At 45.1% G+C, this 23,536-nt stretch overlaps 1 protein-coding gene across 1 annotated transcript in view; it reads right to left on the bottom strand.

The window, feature by feature from the left end:
• The window catches only part of LOC147106104 (structural maintenance of chromosomes protein 1B-like), a 172,432-nt gene that overhangs the window by 144,031 nt on the left and 4,865 nt on the right, over window positions 1–23,536 (bottom strand). The window contains exons 3-6 of the mRNA XM_086008868.1: window positions 22,820–22,932; window positions 16,045–16,248; window positions 6,334–6,572; window positions 2,325–2,583 (exon numbers count right to left, since the gene is read on the bottom strand). Of these exons, the coding sequence (XP_085864994.1) occupies window positions 2,325–2,583; window positions 6,334–6,572; window positions 16,045–16,248; window positions 22,820–22,932 (815 nt within the window). The remainder of the gene's footprint in view (window positions 1–2,324; window positions 2,584–6,333; window positions 6,573–16,044; window positions 16,249–22,819; window positions 22,933–23,536) is intronic.

Raw genomic sequence — 23,536 nt, 5'->3', positions numbered from 1 at the left:
GAAGAGCACCTCCTTACTAGCTCTTGTTCCCTCCACCAAAGCTTGCAGGGCGACGTCATCAAATCTGGGAGCAGACTTAGGTCTCCCGCTGCTCATTCTGCCTTCAGGTCCCTCTCACTGCAAAGGCCAAAAGGTTGGCAATCTGCAGAAGCAAGGCTTCTTGCAAACCTTAAATGCAGCAGCAATGATGACATCATCGGAGGCGAGTTTCAGATTGAAAAAACTAAATGGGCCACGGGTTCCCACACGCTGGAACTCAATTGCCCAATTATGTGAAAATCGCATCAATTTCCCACATCGATTTGGAGTCGGGTGGATAACACGAAAAGCGGATGACACGACCCCAGCCCGCCCCAATAACAAAATCCAGCCTCATGAGTCTGTAAATGCTCACGGTTACTAAAGTGTAAATTGGACAGCAACTTCCGGTGACCGCACATGCGCAGTTAAATGCGGAAATCAGAAAGTTGCTGTCCAAGTTGCCCTGTTCCTCCAGAAGCTGTGCTATAACTATCCCTCTGAGACGTGTCATTGAAACACATGGAACATCGTAAAGTTGCTGTACCTGCATGATAGATAAACTCACCAGAAAGTTAAGACTTGTCCATTCCAGTATAAGTAAAAAAAAATTACAGAATAATAAGTCTTAATTACTGCCAAACAATCTCTCCGGCTCTGAAAATTACATTTGTGGAGTCTCATTCCATCAGATTTGAATTATTGTTGGAGATTTTTTTTTTAATTTCAAAATGTAAGTAATTTTTAAAAACTTTGTCTCTTTTATCTCTCTCTTAATTAATGCCATCTTTCTTTCCCTCTCTATTTCACTTTCTGTACCTATTTGGCACTGAATTAAATATTCTAACTTACAAACCCCACAGAAAGTTGGTGAACAAGTTATAAACTCTTAACCACTCCCTCAGAGCAAGCTCCTTAACAGCTTACATAATTGGCAAAGGAGCTGGTTTCAAATATGGGTGTGGTCTCAATACCAAAATGCCACCAATTTCCAGTAATGAGACTCTTGACAAACTAGAAGATTGCCTCTATGGCTGATCGGACATCTTAGGTTCTGGTTTCTCAATCGTGCTGATGGGCGACTGGATAGCTCATTTGACTCTCAAAGATGACTTCTGCCATATTTTTGAAGAATCAATTTGTTTTGCTAGAATTAGTGCCAAAGAGGGGCCAAAAAACAAAATAAACATACATAGATAGATCAGAGGGTATTACACCAAGTAGTGTTATCAGAGACACTGGGGGGGAATTTTAACCCCCAAAAACAGGTGGGTTGGGATCGGGTGGGACATTAAAAAGTGTTAAAAAAACTGAATCCCAACTTCTGATTTTAAGAGGCGGGATAGGGGACGGGCAGTCAACCCGCTGCCATGAGGTGGGTCGCCCACTTAAATATTATGAGGCTGGCGTGCCTCATGGTGATCCACCAATACAAATTTAATTCCGTCTGGTTGGGTTTCCCAGGCCTTGGGGAACCTGTCAGCTAAAGGCAAGGACTGCTTGATCCAGGAGGTAAGCGCTTTTCCAGTTATCTCCTGAATCTAACGCCCCTGCCTCACCTTTACCCCCACCCTCCGGCCTCTGATTTCCCCCCCATGAGGCTGCCGATCTCCCCTTCGGCCCCGATCGCCTTCCCAGCCTCCCCCCATCAGCCACGATGCTCCTCTGGCTCCCTCCCCGCCCCTCCCCCCCCCCGATGCTCCACTGGAACCCGAGTTCCGATCACCCATTAAAATTCGGCAGGGCCTGCGGGAATTTTGCGGGAGGCGTTAGCGGTGTCGCGCCCGGGCGCTGGGGCTTTGCACCCAGTTAGCGCCCCCAGGAGCGCTAACAGGAGGCACAAAGCAACCCAATTTTTCCCCCCTTGGCTCTTAATGGTGCACTTCAGCCACACTCTGGCAGGGCTGGAAAATAGGCCAGTGGAGACTCCACCTGGTCCTTGCAAAGCCAGTGGCATCAAAGTCAGAGGACCCCAACATTAGGAGTTTCCATGTTCCAAACCTCTTATTTAGCAGGTGCAGAATTGGTCTGCCTGCCAAATGTAACTTGTGGACCCCACCTGGGACCCAGGCCAGGATTGTGGCCTGGATTCCTGAGAAACAGGAAAGTATTTTTTTATTTAAGTGCCGCCTTTTCACAAAGGGCGTCATTGAGCGCAATCCCGGTATAATTTCTGGTACTGCAGGCCTGCAGAAGTCAGGGCCATTCTGTCTGATGGAAGAAGTTAACGAGTCAATGATACAGATAACATAAAATGTAAATAAGAACAGAAAACGTGATAGACAATAAACACTTTTTTTGTTTACCTGGCTCTCCTCCAGCTCCAAGCTATGACCTCTGCTGCCGAGTTCTGCTTGTGCCTTTTCCTCAAACCCTTTCCACACTTTATTAACATCTTCAAGCTCCGACTCCAATTCCTTCACCTCCTGCTGGTGGATGCTGTATTGTTTTTCACTGTTCTTCAGAGATTTCCTAGCTGTCTCTACCTTCTTGATGTGGTGCCTTGTGTTCTCCTTGGCTTTGATGTAGCTGGGTCGCTTCTCATTCAGATTAGAGTCATGAGCTCTGGTGATGTGATAATAAAATTCACTAATTTAATAACAGCATGGCCAAAATAGAATGAATTTTAGTTGGTGACATGGTGTTGCACTGTCAGTGTGATGGAAGGGCTTGAAAATGTACCATTTTCAGATGAAACTCCGATGACATCATCAGGGCCCAGCTGCAATTTTAACTGGAGGCCTGCAAGGGGAAGCCATTCCCCTTCAGGCCAACCTGGTGGCAAGAGGAGCCAGGGCTGGAAGAGGCCCAGAAAGGTAAATGGATTTTTGTTTCCTTGTGAGAGTGCTCCTCCAGGCACCATAAAGAAACCTCAGGCCTCCCATGCCCTAGCCATCCTTCCCTAACTCGAACCATGAGGCCCTCCCGAGCCCCTTCCCAAGCACTCACCTGATTATCGGGGACCGTTCCTTTGAATCCCTAGCAAAGGCCTCCTGCCGTCTGACATCCCGCCACTGCCCGCTGGCCAGCTACAGCTTCCCGCTGGGTTCAGTGGGTGACTGGCTGGGTCCAGTGGGTGACTGGCTGGGTCTATGCAGATGCGGCCCAGCAGTTAAAATCTCTCGGGCCTCACGCTGCGGAGGTCTGCCTCAGCCCACACCTACATGATTTCCGATACCAAGTTAAAATCAGGATTGTGATGTGCTATATATAACCAGTAGATTCTATTCTGGTCACAGGAGGGGGAAACAAAAATTGCCTCAAATGAGAAAGTTAGATCTTGAAATAGTCAGAGCAATGAAGTGGAAAATTGAAAGAAATACAGGAAACATAAATTACAATCTGGGCCAGATAAGAGATCCAATGCTAGGTTTTCTGTTAACAGCACATTTTAGCAGCGTAAATCTGGTGGTCAATAGTAGAAATGGGCGGGAGTTTCACGCCATTGTAACTATGTCCACTTTACACTGCAGAATAGTCTCCAAAGGTTGGCAACTAGTGGCATATGAAATATTCGTCGAAAACAGGTGGTCACTTCATATTAATATTCATTTGGGAGCGGGATTGCGCTATACATTATTTTCCAGTGTTCAGGACATCAGTTCTAAAGGACGTCCCTGCGAAATGGGCATCCAGCATTCCAAGAGAATCAGTTGTGGTAATAGCTGATTCAACGGACTCAGGGTAGCACACTGAATCTGCAATATTTCAATCTTTTTTCTGCTAGAGCTCAGGTTCCCATAAGCCATAGTGCCAATCGTTCAATTTTTTTCAGGGAAATAGAGTTTTCTGACATGTTTGGAAGACAAGGAGGATCTACAGGCAGATGCCATACAGGTCAGGTTGCACAAGAGGTGCTCTGTGCCTACCCGCTAGGACTTTCACACCCACTTCCAAAGACAGAGGTGACCAGACCTTGCTTTGGCAATTAGTACAAGCCGAGGCTCCTTTTCCCAATGGAAATCAGAGACAACAATCCTGAAGAACACTACTAAGATATGTGAATGCCTGACAAACCATATTGTTGGATGCTTTCTCGGAAGCACCCTAATCAGTTTGTCATGCTTTTTAAAAAAAATTGTTCTGGAGGTGGGCAACACTGGCAAGTCTACAATTATTGGCCATCCCTAGCTGCCCTGAGAAGTAGAAGGTGGGCCTTCTCCTTGAACCACTGCAGTCCTTGTGGTCATTGTGCTCCCGTAATGATGCTACGTAGGGAATTCCAAGATATTGTCCCAGTGATGATGAAGCAACAGAGATATGTCCAAGTTATGATACAGGAAACTCTTTTTTATCCGGCACCAACGGGACCGGCGTGGTGCCGGTTTATCAAAAAGTCCGGATTACAGAGAGTTATAGTTAAACGGTACGAGAGCTCCGTACACAGCAACAAATCCAGGCTTCCCTGTTGCTTAGCAACAGCTGCAAGAACCCCGGCCACAGACCAAGTGTCCCTGTTGCTTACCAACAAGTGCAGAAACCCCTGATTACACAGCCAAGAATCAAGAAACGGCCACTAAGATGAAGAAAAACTTAACTGAACCTACTCCTGAATTTTGCCGGTTAACCGAAATTTCCGGTTGTTTGGGTGCCGGTAAATCGAGAGTTTCCTGTATGTGACTTAGCAAGGAATAGAAATCCAAAGTTAAAGTACGTAATCAAGAATGCTCCCGTGAAAAATTCAGCGGGTCTCCCTTTAAGAACCGAGAGGCTGAAAGCCCACAACATGTAAAGTAAATTCCAAGTGACAAAATTGTGAAATTATGCTAGCATCCAATTTATGTTCATTTTAATATTTAAATTAAGTTCTTGCATATTTTGTGCAAGAGCATGAAGATTGTGCAGTTTGCAAAAGCAAACTGTTGCCTCACAGCGCCTGGGACCCGGGTTCGAATCCGGCCTCGGGTGACTGTCTGTGTGGAGTTTGCACATTCTCCCCGTGTTTGCGTGGGTTTCCTCCGGGTGCTCCGGTTTCCTCCCAGTCCAAAGATGTGCGGGTTAGGTTGATTGGCTATGATAAATTGACCCTTAGTGTTAGGGGGATTAAATACGTCGGGTTACGGGGATAGGGTGGGATATGTGTTGGTGCAGGCTCGATGGGCCGAAATGGCCTCTATCTGCACTGTGGGGTTTCTGTGATTCTGTGTGTGTGATTCTGTGAATATCCTGGACTCCACATCTACGTTCCATGCTGACAGGTCCAAGCTCACTAGCCAGCAAAATACCCTTTAAATGACTATACTCTTAAGCTTTACCTCCTGCCAAATGTGGTCTTATTCTTGAGGAATGAGAAAGGAGAAGAAATGAAGAAAAAAGTTGGAAACTAATCACAAGCAGTTTGTTGTGACTGAGAATGCGAAGACTATAATAACCTAAGTAAATAATAAAATTTCTGTTTTGAAACTTTTGTAGTTATCATGCACTATAAAGAACCACCTTCAATAGGTGTGTCACTAACGTGGGGATATAGTGAAATTTGTACAAACGGATGCCCCCCAAGAAAGGACACTTATTGACAGTCCCAAATAACTTAATTATAACAGATACAAGCTGAACCCATAAACTAGACACTCGCTGATTACGAACAGCTGTCAATGCACTAAATCAGTTTGCAACTTAAAACAAGGAACACATAGGTAAGCACGAGGTGGCATCAGGTGAAAAAAATGGCTTTTGTGGAATAGAGCTCTTTTTACCCAGCATCCACAGTGGCAGAGAAACCGCTCTATCTCTGGGCCTGAATGCTTACACAGCTCTATACCAGAGATAGAGGGGTTTCTCGGCTGCTATGGATGCTGGATAAAGAACTCCCCATTCCACAAAAGCCAGGAACTGCCGCTCATGAGGGGGGACTCAGGGGCCTGAAATTGCAGGAGGCTCAAGAGTTGGGAGGACTAGGAAAACTGGGGACTGAGAGAGGGAGACCAGGGAATGTGGGCTCGGGGAAAGATAGAGACTAGGTATGGGGGCTGGGGGGGAAAAGAGATGGAGAGAATGGTTTCCCCTTTTCCTCGCCCTCGGTTTCCCCTCTTCGCCTGTTTATGGGTGGCCTCCTGCTTCTTGGAACTTCTCACACAACAGCTGCTGGCGCAAAACCACAAATAAAGATTCTCAGCTACAGGGGACCCAACCTATAGAAAATAAATCCAATAACGCTTGTGGAAGTCACGTGATCCAACATCACATGGTCAGTTATCATATGAAAAACAGATCTACCATCTCAACCATTTTGTTTGTAAAATCCAAGCAGTAACTATGATTGGCAGTTCAATATTCAAAAGTATATTTTGATTGCATTAAGGTACAACAGCTTACTTTATCTCCTTCTCTATTTGCTGCAGCTCTCGGTTCAGTTTACCGAACTCTTTTTTCATGGCTCTCAATTCTTCCTCTGCTGTGGCCTGCCTTATTTTCTGACTATTTATAACTTTATTGCTTGCTTGTAGATCATTGCCAAGATTTTCTATAAACATCTCATTATAATACAAAAGGAAGAGTTGCAACTGAATCCTGCTTTCTTCCAGTTCTTCTATCAACATTTGGTAACAATCTGCCTAAGCATTCAATCATAAGAAAAATATATTTAGTGTGAAAGTATTCATTATTAAAATATCAAAAACAAAATGAAATGATCACTAAATGTTATTGCTCTGTTCTAAACATATAAACAAAGTAGTAAAAAATCTAGCATATCAAAGCAAAACATTTTTATGTAATGTGGTATCATGCATTTGTTTAGACAGCAAACATTTGTACCGAGGGTAGATTTCAACTATCTAACATCGGACCAGCAGTGTGTCAGCCAGCTGTCCAATAGTGCCAGCAGGAAGCCTGGTCCATTTTGAGAGCCGGGCCTCATTAACATATGCAGCAGATTGTGGCGCTAACCAAGCATCCTGATGCCATTTGCTGGCTTTGGGCCAATGCAGTATTGGATGACCCCGAGGCTGACCTAGCCGGCAAAATGGCAAGTCTGGGATTGGTTGGGGGTAGGGGCGGTGAGCGGGTTTGTAATTTTGGAGTAGGTGGAGCCTGGGGTGGCAGCGACCACATTATTCTTGTGGGGCCCAGAGGAGCACTCCTGCTCCTCCTGGCCCAACAAAAATAATTTTAGCACTTACCTTTTTGGGCCACTTCTGTTCTGCTGGGTTTTACTGAGTGGAACGTCCACAGCAGACACTTGGCCCAGTAAGCAATTAAAAAAATAAAATAGATAAAGACGTGCATTTATATAGCCCCTTTCACAACTACCAGACATCCCAAAGTGATTTACAACCAATGAAGTACTTTTTTTGAAGTGCAGTCAAAATGAAGGAAATGCAGCAGCAATTTGTGCACAGCAAGCTCCCACAAACAGCAGTGTGATAATGACCAGATAATCTGTTTTTACTGAAGTTGATTGAGGGATAAATATTGGCCAGGACACCGGGGAGAACTCTCCTGCTCTTCTTCAAAATAGTGCTGTGGGATCTTTACGTCCACCTGAGAGAGCAGCTGAGGCCTCAGTTTTAATGTCTCATCTGAAAGACGACACCTCCAACTGTGCAGCACTCCTTCAGTACTGAACTGGAGTATCAGCCTAGATTTTTGTGCTCAAGTTGCTGACTCAAGAGGCGAGTGTGCTACCAACTGAGCCACGACTGGACAGCTCTAAAATAATATAGCAATTAAACCCAGGAACTCAATGGCATTGTTCAACTGTAGCCGAGAGAGTTTTGCAACAATTTAAATAAATCTTTTAACTTCCAGTATTGTTTTTCAATCACATTTTAATCTATTGTTTCTTAGGCCGCAATTTTGCTGGCGCTGAGGGCGTATCAGCAGTGAAAATCTAAATGATTGACGGCGGGTTGTGAACCCGCCGCCATCCCGCCTCTACGCAACTTTGCAAAGTGTCGGGTCTGCGAGTCCCGATCAGACCCGACACCAAACGCGAAAGAGGCACTTAAGGCAGTTAACAGCCTAGATAATCCCATTTTACTACATTTTCAGTGTGTTGCACATCGTGCAACACACACGCCAGCTGATTGTGTCGTGTTCAGCAACTACCTGAATTCTTGACAGCTGCTCCTGCAGCATAAAAGCAGACCTGTAACATGGCTGACTTTCAGATATCAGAACTTTGTGTTTTGAGGTTTTGGAACACATTTTGCAGGTCTATTGAGCTTGTGTTTAAGCTGAGATCCATATGCACTTTGACCTCCTTGGAAAACCCTCTCCTCGCATTGACTGAGCACTTATAACATCTATTCCTCAACTGAGATATATACCAGTAGAATGGGAACCATTTATACCCTCTCATCCTGGTCCTCAGAATCGGCAGGAGCGCCAACCTTCTCCTCGCCACCTGATGCTGCACAAGGCAGAAGGCATCAGCGCAGAGCTGCTCCGCGCCGCAGGAGATACCCCCAACACACGGTTTACAGGCCGAGGATGAGCTTCCTCAACATTAGTGAGCAGCAGTGCCAATGGAGGCCGAGACTTCCGCGTGCAATTTTGGTCGCCTTATCTGAGGAAGGATGTTCTTGCCATGGAGGGAGTGCAGCGAAGATTCACCAGACTGATACCTGGGATGGCAGGAATGACGTATGAGGAGAGATTGGGTTGATTGGGCTTATATTCGCTGGAGTTTAGAAGAATGAGAGGGGATCTCATTGAAACTTATAAAATTCTAACAGGACTAGACAGACTAGATGCAAGAAGGATGTTCCCAATGGCGGGGAGTCCAGAACCAGGGGTCAGTCTAAAGGGGTAAGCCATTTAGGACAGAGATGAGGAAGAATTTCTTCACCCAGAGAGTGGTGAACCTGTGCAATTCTCTACCACAAAAGGCAGTTGAGGCCAATTCATTATATTCAAGAAGGAGTTAAGATATATTTCTTAAGGCTAAAGGGATCAAGGGATATGGGGAGAAAGCAGGGACATGGTACTGAATTTGGATGATCAGCCATGATCTCATTAAATGGCGGAGCAGGCTCAAGGGGCCGAATGGCCTACTCCTGCTCCTATCTTCTATGTTTCTGTGAGAGGTAGTCGCACATCTGCAATGTTGCACCAACACCTGCAGCCCAGAGGAGCGGTTGGACACTCCTTACCAGTGGCTGACAAAGTCACCACCGCACTCAACGTCTTTGCTTCAGGCTGCTTCCAGGGATCAGCAGCATTTCCCGATCGGCCGCACACACTTGCATCACGCAGGTTACCGATGCCCTCTTTGCAAAGTCACACAATTACATCTACTTCTCTACGGATGAAGCAAGTGTAACCACGCGTGCGGTTGGCTTTGCAATTATGGCGGGCTTCCCAAGGGTGCAGGGAGTCATAGACTGCATACGTGGCCATTAGGGCACCCCATCACAACCCAACTGTATTTGTCAACCGCAAGGGCTTCCGCTCCCTTAACGTACAGCTGATGTGTAACCACAGGAAGAACATTATGAATGTTTACGCAAAGCACCCTGGCAGTTGCCATGACTCGTTAATCACGCGGCAGTCTAGTGTGACTCAGCTGTTCAATCCGCCAACCCAACTTTCCGGATGGCTCCTTGGAGACAAGGGCTATCCCCTGAAGACGTAGCTACTGACACTGATGAGGAGGCCATCAAACAAAGCTGAGGAACGCTACAATGTGAGCCACATTTCCACCAGAAACATCATAGAGCAAACCTTCGGCTTGCTCAAAATGTGATCCAGATGCCTGGAAAGATCCGGTGGAGCCCTACAGTACTCACCAGCCAGAGTCTCCAGAATCATCGTGGTCTGCTGTGCATAGCACAACATCGCACAGCAGCATGGCTTACCGCTGCGTGAGGAACAAGTGGCTCAGCACACAGCCTCCTTCTCCTCCTCAGAGGAGGATGCAGATGAGGAAGACCTTGCGGAGGTGCATGTGCCAGTTCCACCAGCACGCGAGCACATTGCTGGCCATGAGGCATGGGATGCACTAATCCATGCCAGATTCGCTAAATTTGCGCAGCCAACACATGTGGCTGGCACATGGAAATAAGTGTCTGTCCGACCTCCTTAACACACCATATAGCATTTGTACAATAAACTGTGGTTTCCTATCACTCTCAGCACCATCATTACAGATGAAAGGCGCTCTGACCACTCACTATGATACTTCCATTTCTGAGCACAGATCGGCCAACTCTTTGAAGTTTGCCATCGCATCTCTTTATTACAATTGAAATAACGATGACAATCTTTAACTTTGTTTTATATCAAAATGCCCAAGTGACTACCCTTGTGACTATTTGTGTGTTAACTTTCTCTTACATCTGCTTCTACGTGGTGCTTCCCCTGTGGCTTCAGCAGATGTTGAGGTACTTTGTTCACTTCCATGTTGCGCCTGCTTCGATGTCTTTGGCGGGCGTCCTCTGGGTTTGGGAGCCTGGGAAGGCTCGGCAACAGTCTGCTCCTCCTGCAGCTGTGCTGTGCTGAGACGGCCATCTCAGCTGGGTGAGGAATTGGGCTCCACAGTGGCATGAAAGTGAGCGCGCTTGGAGAGGAGCCCACACTTCCTTGTTGTCTGCCACCAACATCGTTCTCATGGGTCACCTGCACGTCACTGCTAGCGAGTAGCTGGAGCGCACCTTGCTACACATCAGTGGGGCCATGAGGACCCGTCTCTGTACTGACAGTCCTCATAACGGGGACGTCCATGTACCTCTGGTTCCTCTCAATAAATGCCCATCTATCCTCCATAGATGACCAGCTATTTAAAAGAGTCACCATGTTCATTTACGTCTGGCGATTTATGTCCTCCATGGAGGTTGCCATCCTTTCCATGGCGGCACCTACATTCGCCATTGGAGGACACCATGGCATTGCTCATGTTTGAGATGGACTCCTCCATTCTCTGCACACTCGCAGTTACAGTTGTTGCAAACCCCGTCAGAGACTCCTGCACTTGTTCCTGAAGTTCCAGCACCGCTCTCTTTCTGGATGGCCCCAGAGGCACAGCGTCCACATGCAGCTGAGCAGAGCTAGGAGCATCCAGTGATCTCCGACAAGGACTCTCCTCTGTTGTCCGTCTCCACCATCTGCTGATGATCACTTGTGAGCTGTGCTACACCAGGTGACAACATTAGTTTATCTCGCGAATGACCCGCTGAGGTGCGCGTCTCTACGCTGGTGCTGGGTGCGCTAAATTTTGCTGATGCTGCATCCTCAGAGGTTGCAGCTTCCTCTGAGGAGTCTTCCAGCTCTTCCTCCTGGACAGTGGGGAGGGGGGCTCTCGCTGGTCCTGTGGGGGAGTTAAGACATGAGTTAGACATGTGATATTAATGTAGCACACATCCCATTGTGCAGATGATCAGAACTCAATCTGTATGATCAGATGCCATATCAATCACTCATGCAATCTAAATGAGAGGGTTGCAAATCTATTCTGTCACCAGCTTGCTCTACTGCGCCCATCTCTACATCCCCCACTTCCAGCTCCTCAGCACCTCCGACAATGTCGAATGCAGCCACCTCAGCGGTGGTCAAGTGCACCATGGAAGGTGCCCTCCTCCTGTCCTGCCCCTCTCCCTCTTATTGTGGGCTCTCGTTTCCTGCAATGAGGAAGACAAGTGGAGTTTGAGCGAGAATGGTGGAGTGAGTGTAGAGAATCCATAACATAGATGCTTAGAGGGAGACAAAAATGGAGTGAGGTGCCAATACCAAGGTCCCTCCCTGTGCGGTTAGTTGTTGCCATTGCATAACAGTGATAGCGAGTGAGAGGTTTTTTTTAAAATTCATTTATGGGATGTGGGCGTCGCTGGCAAGGCCAGCATTTATTGCCCATCCCTAATTGACCTTGAGAAGGTGGTGGTGAGCCGCCTTCTTGAACCGCTGCAGTCCATGTGGTGAAGGTACTCCCACAGTGGTTAGGTAGGGAGTTCCAGGATTTTGACCCAGCAACGATGAAGGATCGGCGATATAATTCCAAGTCAGGATGATGTGTGACTTGGAGGGGAATTTGGAGGTGGTGGTGTTTCCATGCGCCTGCTGCTCTTGTCCTTCTAGGTGGAAGAGGTCGCAGGTTTGGGAGGTGCTGCCGAAGAAGCCTTGGCGAGTTGCTGCAGTGCATCTTGTAGATGGTACACACTGCAGCCACGGTACGCTGGTGGTGGAGGGAGTGAATGTTTAAGGTGGCGGATGTGGTGCCAATCAAGCGGGCTGCTTTGTCCTGGATGGTGTTGCGCTTCTTGAGTGTTGTTGGAGCTGCACTCATCCAGGCAAGTGGAGAGTATTCCATCACACTCCTTACTTGTGCCTTGTAGATGGTGGAAAGGCTTTGGGGAGTCAGGAGGCGAGACACTCGCCGCAGAATACCTAGCCTCTGACCTGCTCTTGTTGCCAGAGTATTTATGTGGCTGGTCCAGTTAAGTTTCTCGTCAATGGTGACCCCCCAGGATGTTGATGGTGGGGGATTCAGCGATGGTAATGCTGTTGAATGTCAAGGGGAGGTGGTTATAGACTCTCGCTTGTTGGAGATAGTCACTGCCTGGCACTTTTGTGGCACGAATGTTACCTGCCACTTATCAGCCTAAGCCAGAACGTTGTCCATGTCTTGTTGCTTGCGGGCATGGACTGCTTCATTACCTGAGGAGCTATGCATGGCGCTGACCACTGTGCAGTCAGCAGCGAACATCCCCATTTCTGACCTTATGTTGGAGGGAAGGTCATTGATGAAGCAGCTGAAGATGGTTGGGTCTAGGACACTGCCCTGAGGAACACCTGCAGCAATGTTCTGGGGCTGTGATGATTGACCTTCAACCACCACAACCATCTTCCTTTGTGCTAGGTATGACTCCAACCAGTGGAGCGTTTTCCCCCGATTCCCATTGACTTCAGTTTTACTAGGACTCCTTGATGCCACACTCGGTCAAATGTTGCCTTGATGTCAAGGGCAGTCACTCTCCCCTCACCTCTGGAATTCAGCTCCTTTGTCCATGTTTGGACCAAGGCTGTAATGAGGTCGGGAGCCGAGTGGTCTTTGCGGAACCCAAACTGGGCATCAGTGAGCAGGTTATTGGTGAGTAAGTGCCGCTTGATAGCACTGTTGATAACGCCTTCCATCACTTTGCTGATGATTGAGAGTAGACTGATGGGGCGGTAATTGGCCGGGTTGGATTTCTCCTGCTTTTCGTGGACAGGATATACATGGGTAGTTTTCCACATTGTCGGATAGATGCCAGTGTTGTAGCTGTACTGGAACAGCTTGGCTAGCTCTGGAGCACAAGTCTTCAGCACGATAGCCGGGATGTTGTCAGGGCCCATAGCCTTTGCTGTATCCAGTGCGCTCAGCCGTTTCTTGATATCACGTGGAATGAATCGAACTGACTGAAGACTGGCTTCTGTGATGGTGGGGACCTCAGGAGTAGACAGATATGGATCATCCACTTGGCACTTCTGGCTGAAGATGGTTGCAAACGCTTCAGCTTTGTCTTTTGCACTCACGTGCTGGGCTCCACCATCATGGAGGATGGGGAGATTCATGAAGCCTTTGTGGTAAACCACTTTTATCGTTCACTATCGTTACACTATGGTTATCACTGTTTATATCGTTACACTATGGTTATCACTGTTTACACTGTTGTATCACTACACAAGGTCACCTCTTGTCACGCTGTTATACCTGGGCTGACCACAGCTGACTCCGCCCATGACTCCGCCTGCTTGCCCAGGTATAAAGGTGGTCGACTGACTGGTATTCCTCCTTGTTGGACCCGATCACCCACGAGGGTGGGCTCTGTTATTTAGCCAATAAAAACCTATAGTTACTATCTTAACTCGTCGCTTTTCATTGGATGAATTGATAGGTATATCAGCCTTCTCCTCCAGTTAGTTGTTTAATGGTCCACCACCATTCACGACTGGATGTGGCCGGACTGCAGAGCTTTGATCTGATCCGTTGATTGTGGGATCGCTTAGCCCTGTCTATAGCATGCTGCTTCCGCTTTTTAGCATGCACATAGTCCTGTGCTGCAGCTTCCCCAGGTTGGCACCTCATTTTTAGATACGTCTGGTGCTGCTCCTCGCATGCTCTTCTACACTCCTTATTGAACCAGAGTGGTCCCCTGGCTTGATGGTAATGGTAGAGTGAGGGATATGCCAGGTGATGAGCTTACAGATTGTGGTGGAATACAATTCTGCTGCTGATGATGGCCCACAGCACCTCATGGATGCCCAGTTTTGAGCTGCTAGATCTGTTCTGAATCTATCCATCATTTAGTACAATGGTAGTGCCACACATGATGGAGGGTGAAGACAAGACTTTGTCTCCAGAATGACTGTGCGGTGGTCACTGCTACCAATACTGTCATGGACAGAAGCATCTGCGACAGGTAGATTAGTGAAGACGAGGTCAATTAGGTTTTTCCCTTGTGTTGGTTCTCTCACCACCTGTCGCAGACCCAGACTGGCAGATATGTCCTTCAGGACTCGGCTAGCTCGGTCAGTCGTGGTGCTACCGAGCCACTCTTGGTGATGGACATTGAAGTCCCCCACCCAGAGTACGTTCTGTGCCTATGCTACTCTCAGTGCTTCTTCCAAGTGGTGTTCAATATGGAGGAGTACTGATTCATCAGCTGAGGGAGGGTGGAAGGTGGTAATCAGCAGGAGGTTTGACCTGAAGCCATGAGACTTCATGGGGTCCGGAGTCAATGTTGAGGAGTCCCAGGGCCACTCCTTCCATCCGGTTTCATTCTTATTATTGTGTTTCGTGGCGGTTCTTTACAACCGAGTGGCTTGCTGGGCCATTTTAGAGGGCAGTTAAGAGTCAACCACACATGCCTCTATGAGAAACAAGTATGTGCGAATTTTGAGCTGTACGTGAATCCACTTTTTAAAATAAATTGATCCTACTGCAGATGGGTTTGTAAGATCAGGCTTTCATTCATTAGGAGAAGCAAGGAAGCATTTTAGCAGAAGAGTGATTAACACAATTTAACCTACTTTTATTTGCTACTTTTTAATAGTAATGGTTTTAGTCTTGTTGCTGATGAAAGTTCATAAAAACTGTAACAACATAAAAAGTGGGGAAAATTGGAGTTTACTTTTGAAAATCAGAATTTTGGCGTCAGATTTATATATTTAGAAATGTTGAGGCACCTCACTTTCTACAGGGCAACCCAATTAGCACATCTGTCTGCTGAAGAATTCAAACCGCCTGGGGCAACGAAGGTTGCCTTTGTCAGAAACAAAAATATGAGGTTTTTTTAAATTTGGAAAACTGTTTAAAGCCGGAAAAAAATACGGGAAAGTAATTTTACTGTAAACAAAGTTGCAAAATGAGCAATAAGTGACAAGTGAATTTCCATATAGATAAGTGTGAGTTGGTGCATTTTGGTCGGAGGAATAAGGAGGCTACATACTCCTTGGAAAATAAGAGTCTAAATGGAGTAGAGGTGCAAAGGGATCTAGGGGTATAGATTCACAAATCATTAAAAGTAGCAACGCAGGTTAAAAAAGCCATAAAAGTGCAAATAAAGCACTGGGGTTAATTTCTAGAGGAATAGAATTCAAAAGCAGGGAAGTTATGTTAAACTTGTATCGAACCGTGTCTGATTGTCTCATGATTTGAGACGGTGGAGTGGCAATATGGCATTACTGTATATAGGCTTTTAAGTGGCTGCTGTCGTTGTTGGTGTAAAGGTTGTTGTTGTAGTAAAATTTGCCCACGGATGAAAAGGTCGCGCTCAAAGGAGTTCGTGGCCCACTCAGTACAAAAAAAAATTAGAGGGAAGATTGGCAGCAAGTATTGCAGAAACCATCGTCATGGAGCCGAGGAAAGCAGGGCTGAAGCACCCACCCAGCATCATGGGAGAAAAGAGTGGGTCAGGAACCCAGCATGGTAAAGTAGAGGAACGTGGTTTGAAAGCAGCCGGGATTTCCGAGAGCAGAGCACCTGGAGCTTCCTGGTTCGTATACGACATTAACCTCTGAACCACCTGGAGTCACCATTTCCATTTCTGACCATTTCTGCGCAAGCTGTTTTCTTTAAACAGAAAAATAGGCAATGCAACTTTAAATTACCTCTTCTTTCTCTTGCTTTGCATGTTTGCGCTCAACTGTCACATTTTTCTTTTTGTTGTAGTTGAATCGAGCTTCTTCTTCCGCATTCATCATTTCTTTCTTCTTCTTGTCATATTCATTAGACAGTTCCCCTGAGTTGCTAACTTGTTCAAACAGTTGAGTTCTCTCTTTGGGTTTCTTCATTGCTATGTTCTCCACAGCTCCCTACAGTATAAATATAGTATGTTAAAACTTGACTCTGGATAATTAGTGAATTATATAAATATCCAACAAAATACTACCAAAATAAATGATTTCAATTGCCGCTTTTAGTGAAATATTTTGTTGTTGCGTACCTTGCAAACACCAACACAGAAATCTTATTACACTTTACCACCTGGGTTTGTCTTTAACTCACTATTTCATTTATATTACATTTTATTTTTCCCCCATAAGCTGTACTATACTGCGCTAGCAAATATGGCCCGATCACCTCAAGGCTTAACACTGTTTCTTTTCCATAGCACAGGCGGCTATTCGGCCCATTGCGTCTGCGCCAGCTCTTTGCTAGAGCAATCCAAAACTAATCACACTACCCTGCTTCCTTCAGATAGCCCTGTATCTTTCTCTGCTTCAAATATTTACCAAATGTTCTCTTAAAAGATGCAATGGTATTGGACTCAATTACAGGAAACTTTGGTTTATCTGGAGGTTATATGTCCGGAATACTCGAGCTAACGGCAAAAATCAGGAGCCGTTTTCTATAAGTTTTTTTTAGTTCTCATTGCTTTTTTTTCCCCAGCCAGGCACTGCAAGGTCTGTAGCTATAGCAACAGCTTCAGCTAGAGACGCTTGCAGCTGCAGCCGACTGTTTAGAAGCTGTTGCTAAGCAACAGTGTTTGTTGTCAGATACGGAGATGAAAACCTCCGTATGCTTCAACATTAACTTTGTATGTCCGGCAGTTTTGATAGATCGGCAACAGCTCGGTCCTGTCGGTGCCGGATATCACAAAGTTTCCTGTACTTTCTGCGGCAAAGTATTTCATGCTCTAATAACCCACTACATAAAGAAACTTCTCCTATGCTCTCCTCACTCTCAGTGACAATTATAAATTGATAAACCCTCAACCAGAGAAAACAGTAATTTCCTATTAACGCTATCAAAACCCTTCATAATTTAAAAACCTTTATTAAATCTTCTTTTAGTCTCCACTCCAATTGAAGTTGTCCCAGTATCCCAAGCTTTTCATAAATATAATTCCCATCCCTGGCATAACTGTGGTAAATTTACATTGTGTGCTCTTTATGACTTTAATGTCCTTTCTATAGTAGGGTGTCCAAAACTGCACACAGCACTCTAACTGTGGCCTAACATAGTGGTTCTCAAACTGGGATCCGTATAGACTTTCCAGGGGGTCTGCAAAACAATGTGACAGTGCTTACCAAGCAGGGGATTTATCCAAACGGCAATTTTTAATAGGGCTGGTCTGGAGGATTGTCAGCTTGGATCTCCTGCTCAGCTTGGATCTCATTGAAACGTATAAAATTCTGACCGGGCTAGACAGACTGGATGCAGGGAGGATGTTTTCCCTGGCTGGGGGGTCTAGAACGAGGGGTCAGTGTCTCAGGATACGGGGTAGGACATTTAGGACTGAGATGAGGAGAAATTTCTTCACTCAGAGGGTGGTGAACCTGTGGAATTCTCTACCACAGAAGGCTGTGGGGGCCAAGTCACAGAATATATTTAAGAAGGAGATAGATAGATTTCTAGACACAAAAGGCATCAAGGGGTATGGGGAGAGAACGGGAATATGGTATTGGGATAGAGGATCAGCCGTGATCATATTGAATGGCGGAACAGGCTCAAAGGGCTGAATGGCCTACTCCTGCTCCTATTTTTCTATGTTTCCTGCAGCAGGTCAACAGACTCCTGCAACCAACTTTAAGTAAAGATTTCACCCATTCCCGCTCGTGTACTAATCCCAGCCTTTCCGAGGAGCTATGTACTTAAGAGTTCTGATCGCACTTTAAACAAGGTGGCTCTGCGCAAATATACATTAGGCACTTGGGAATGGTTTGCTGATAGCAGATACTCAACAAAAGCAAACTACCTGCTGGGATTGCTTAAGATGTGTGATGTCAAACGACTTCATGTCATTAGTAATCTGATCAGAACACCTGTACTCAGTAAGAAAATCCCTAACTTCCGTGAAGCGAAAGTGAGAAAGAACAATCTCTGAAAGCTCACAAATTAATTGAAATGTGCAATATAACAATGGTCATACATCACTCCAAAGACAGTGAAACAAAGGGCAACAGTTAGTTGGCATCTCCTTTCAGCATTGATGCAAAAGTTTATTATGAAATCAAAACAAGTAAGCACACTCCAGAATTTGTGTAGCTAGTACCGTTTTGAAATAAAATGCATTTTTGGAGGTTTAGTAATTTTACCAAATGTCACTTGTAAAATAGGTATCCTTGCAGAGTTTGTGCTTCGTCTAGTCTCCCTTGTTTCTGTATTTCTTTCTTTCTGCTGCTCAGTTATACTTATTGCAGCTCACATGTTCTCCTTTCTTATCCCAGTGCCACCCCATACACAATTGAATCGGAGTTGAGGATTGCGTGCTGTTTTGGACCCCCATTATTATAGGAAATATATTAGAGCCATAGGAATGCTGTAGCTAAGATTAACTAGCATGATTCTAGTTATGATAAAGGCTTAAAATATTAGGACTGTTTTACTCGAACAGAGAAGATTAAGCACAATGTATTTAAAACTAACAGAAAAGATCGCAGAAACTCGATTTGTGCTGCATGCAATTTGCACTTCAAATTCCGTGATCTCTTGCACCAGTTACATCGAGTTCGGACAAATTGCACCGAAAAAACCAGCGCAATCAAGTGGAAACTCCAGGACCTGGGGTACATCACTTCCAAACCAATTAACATCTATTTACCATAATTCCACTATTGATGCATTTAAGGGGAAGCTAGATAATCACATGAGGGAGAAAGGAAAAGGATATGCTGATAGGGGTGGAAGGAGGCTCATGTGGAGCAGTTGGACCGAATGGCCTCTTTCTGTGCTGTAGATTCTATGTAACTTGCGTAATTCTTTTCATGACCATCAACCAACTTTCTATTCATGCTCCTAGATTTCCTTTTATGACATACACCTGCACCCCTTGTGAGAGACACCTTCTGAAAATCACTATGCATTCATTCTACTACATTTCACTTATCTAGCCAATCAGTCATATCTTCAAAAAAATGTATTAAATATGTTAAATGTGACTTACCTGTAACAAATCCATGCTGGTCTATAGTTACCTAATTTATCCCTCCCTTACTTATTGAAAGGTGTTACATCGGCTACTCAAGACTCACAGCCCCCTAGTCCTAGAATCGCCAACCAGCGGAAATAGTTTCTCTCTATCTACCCTAGCAGTTCATAGAATTATAGAATGGTTACAGCTCAGAAGGAAGCCATTCGGCCCGTCGAGCCCGTGTCGGCTCTCTGCAAGAGCACTTCAGCTAGCCCCACTCCCCTGCCCTTTCCCCGTAGCCCTGCAAATTTTTTTCCTTCAGGTACTTATCCAATTCCCTTTTGAAAGCCACGATTGAATCTGCCTCCACCACCCTTTCAGGCAGTGCATTCCAGATCATAACCACTCGCTGCGTAAATTAAGTTCTCCTTAATATCTTGAAAACTAAGATCAAATCACCCCTTAACTTTCTGAATTCCAGGAAATACAATCCTAGTGTGTGTAAAATCTCCTCGTAATTTAACTGTTGGGGATAAAACTTCGGGGGTTTAGCACCACCCATTACCACCAGATTCGGGGGGAAAAATGGCGGCCGCACTGCCGGCACTCATGAGAATTATGCAGATGATGCAAATCGTGAAGTCAGTGAGTGTGCAATGCTCACTTGATGCCCGATCTGCGAGTGTCGACTTCGCCGCTCCACTTACCGCATGCCTCCAGCTGAGCAAGCATTGGCAAGCAGGGAAGAGGCTCTATCAGCAACAACTTGCAGCTGCCACGTTTCTGCAGTTTGACTGGCTCTATGCAACTTTCTGCAACTTCAGCAGCTTTATAAACTTCTTTCAAGGCTCTAAGGTAACGGAGTGTTGTTGCAAGTGGAGATGCCTTCATTCTTATTTAAAAGCTTCTGCTCACACTTGCTCAGTCATGGGGGCTCTACTTGCAGTCCCCCTCGTGCTCGAGTATCTTAGGGAGAGGGAGCGGAGGCAGTGAAGATGATGTGCGCAGAGGGAGGAGGGGCGGTATAAATCGTCATTTAGAAAGGCACTGATTAATCAAGGGCAGTCAGCGTGGATTTGTTAAGGGAAGGTCGTGTCTGACTAACTTGATTGAATTTTTTGAGGAGGTAACAAGGAGGGTCGATGAGGGTAGTGCATTTGATGTAGTCTACATGGATTTTAGCAAGGCATTTAAAAAGGTCGCACATGGCAGACTGGTCAGGAAAGTAAAAGCTCATGGGGTCCAAGGGAAAGCGGCAAGTTGGATCCAAAATGGGCTTAGTGGCAGGAAGCAAAGGGTAATGGTTGATGAGTATTTTTGTGACTGGAAGGCTGTTTTTCAGTGGGGTTCCGCAGTACTAGGTCCCTTGCTTTTTGTGGTATATCTCAATGATTTAGACTTCAATGTAGGGGGCATGATTAAGAAGTTTGCAGATGATACAAAAATTGGCCGTGTGGTTGATAGCAAGGAAGAAAGCTGTAGACTGCAGGAAGATATCAATGGATTGGTCAGGTGGGCAGAAAAGTGGCAAATGGAATTCAATCCAGAGAAGTGTGAGGTAATGCATTTGGGGAGGGCTAACAAGGCAAGGAAATACAAAATAAATGGTAGGATACTGAGAAGTGTAGAGGAACAGAGGGACCTTGGAGGTGCATGTCCACAGATCCCTGAAGGTAGCAGGACAGGTAGATAAGGTAGTTAAGAAGCCATACGGGATACTTTTCTTTATTAGCTGAGGGATAGAATATAAGAGCAGGGAGGTGATGCTTGAACTGTATAAAACACTAGTTAGGTCACAGCTAGAGTACTATGTACAGTTCTGGTCAACACATTACAGGAAAGATGAGGTTTCGCTAGAGAGGGTACAGAGGATGTTGCCAGGACTGGAGACTTTTAGCTATGAGGAGAGATTGGATAGGCTGGGGTTGTTTTCTTTGGAACAGAGGAGGCTGAGGGGAGACTTAATTGAGGTGTATAAAATTATGAGGGGCCTAGACAGAGTGAATAGGAAGGACCTATTTCCCTTAGTAGAGAGGTTAATAACCAGATTTAAAGTAATCAGCAGAAGGATTGGAGGGGAGTTGAGGAGAATGTTTTTCACCCAGAGGGTGGTGGGGGTCTGGAACTCACTGCTTGAAAGGGTGGTAGTGTCAGAAACCCTCATCGCATTTTGGATATGCACTTGAAGTGCCAGAATCTATAAGGCTACAAACCAAGAGCTGGAAAGCGGGATTAGACTGGATAGCTTGTGTTCGGCCAGCACAGACACGATGGGCCGATTGGCCTCCTTCTGTGCCGTAAATTTCTACGATTCTATGATTCACAGTACAACTTGCAGATTGAAAAATTGCAACCAGAGCCCCTGTTATCTGCTCTCTGTCGTCTTTGAAAAGCCATTAGGGCCCAGTGACTTAATCAGCTTGAGTTCTGCTAATCTTTTCTGAAACAATTATTTCTTTAGTTTTCTCTAACAATTGCCCCATATCTTGCTCTAGTATATCTGTACTCTCAATTCCACCATCATTTGTAAAAAACTGATGCAAAATTTTATTTAGTATCACTGCCATAATGCCATCTTCTACAATTAGACTCCCCCTTCATCCCTGAGTGGTCATATCCTCTCTTTTTATATGCTTATAAAAGGCCCTTACTTTTTCCTTTTATATTATCTTCTAGCCTTTTTTTTTTAATATTCCTTTTCTCACTTCTAATCTGCTTTTTCACATCCCCACTATACTTTCTAATTCCTTGTGATTTTTAGTACAGTACTGTTGGCTCCAATTTTATCATATGCCTCCTTTTTAAGTTTCAGTTTATTTTAATCTCTATCTATGCAGCCTATACATTTTTTTCTCTCTCCATCCCATATTTGAAGATTTCTCACTGCTGTTCTGTTGACCAGTTTGCTAACTTTCTGCCCAGGTCCCCTCTTATCTCAAGTCTTATTACTCCTCTAAGATCATATTGGGGAACAAGAAAAACTCCAAACTCCTCAACAAATCTCCTTCACCATCTTCCACTGAACTCTCCACCCTTACCTTCGATACTAAATGCGAGCAACGCAAGGATTTTTTTAAAAATTCTAAAATGGAGGGCATTCATTTTGCAGGAATATTTTTCTGAAATGATGATGACAATGCAAAAACTAAAAATGTTCAATACTACTACCAGAATTTTTCATTACTCCATTTAACAGAATTTGTAAACTCACTTTTTTTTTTTCATCCCAAAGCTAGCCTAGCGCAGCCATACTTCTATTTAAAAGCAAACAATAATCCAGCCCCCAGTGATCACTCACCAAAATTCTTGACTATTACAGAAAAAGGATTTCCAGGTATTTTTCATCTCTCTCTGCAAGGCAGGCAGCCTAAACTGGCAACCATGTCTCCTTAGGCAGAAGTGAGTGTAAATTTAAGCTTAAATTCCAATCTTGACTGTCTCCTAAATAAGAATCCAATATTATGTTGCCCTTTGTCTGCTTTGAATCCCATAATCAAACATAAAAATGAAAGACTTATTTTCCATAATACCTGAAACACCAGACAGTTTCTGCCTTTCAGCAAAATGCCAATTTTCTCAAGTTCACTCATGTATTCCGCACGACTGAGAGCTCGATCGGTTAATCGGAACTCGGAAGAATTTCCTGACAGACAATATTGAAAAAAAGTTGAGTCTTCCACTTAATTTTCATCAATACATTTTGCTTATATTAGCCTGCTACACAAAGTAACCCAAAGATAGATTTTCCATCTGCTTTTCTTCCCTCCCAACTCTCATATTGACGCACAGTTCCAAACTGGTTTCATGGTACTGCACTCTGTGTATAAGCATGGAAAATCTGTGTCAGCAGGCTGTTTTACCACGGGAGCATAGTACCTGAGCTTGGTCCTGTCCTCAGCCAAATTCATGCAAGCATTTGCAGCAGAGGTTGTTTTATCGTAATCAGAAGCAGGAACCTAGGCCAATTTCTCCCCTCCATAATCCAGGGATGCTGATGTGAACTGTAGTGGCCCATCGTTAAGCTGGCTGAGACTGTAGGGACATTATGCATTATGGCCAAAAATCAGCTGGCACCCTTTACGATTAACCGAAACAAAAAGAAGCTAATGTCCTGTTGTAAGGAAAGGGTTAATTAAATTATCTTGGTGTCTCTTTATATTAATAACTTAAGAGTTGCCTATTAAGTGAGTTTCAATGTTCGACAGGCTGAATGGCCTCCTTCTGTGCTGTAACCATTCTATGATTCT

This window comes from Somniosus microcephalus, chromosome 16 (genome assembly GCF_052327205.1).
Source record: "Somniosus microcephalus isolate GS21.2 chromosome 16, FLI_Smic_1.0, whole genome shotgun sequence".
In the NCBI taxonomy this organism is placed as follows: domain Eukaryota; kingdom Metazoa; phylum Chordata; class Chondrichthyes; order Squaliformes; family Somniosidae; genus Somniosus; species Somniosus microcephalus.
This window is presented reverse-complemented; position numbering and strand designations above follow the sequence as displayed.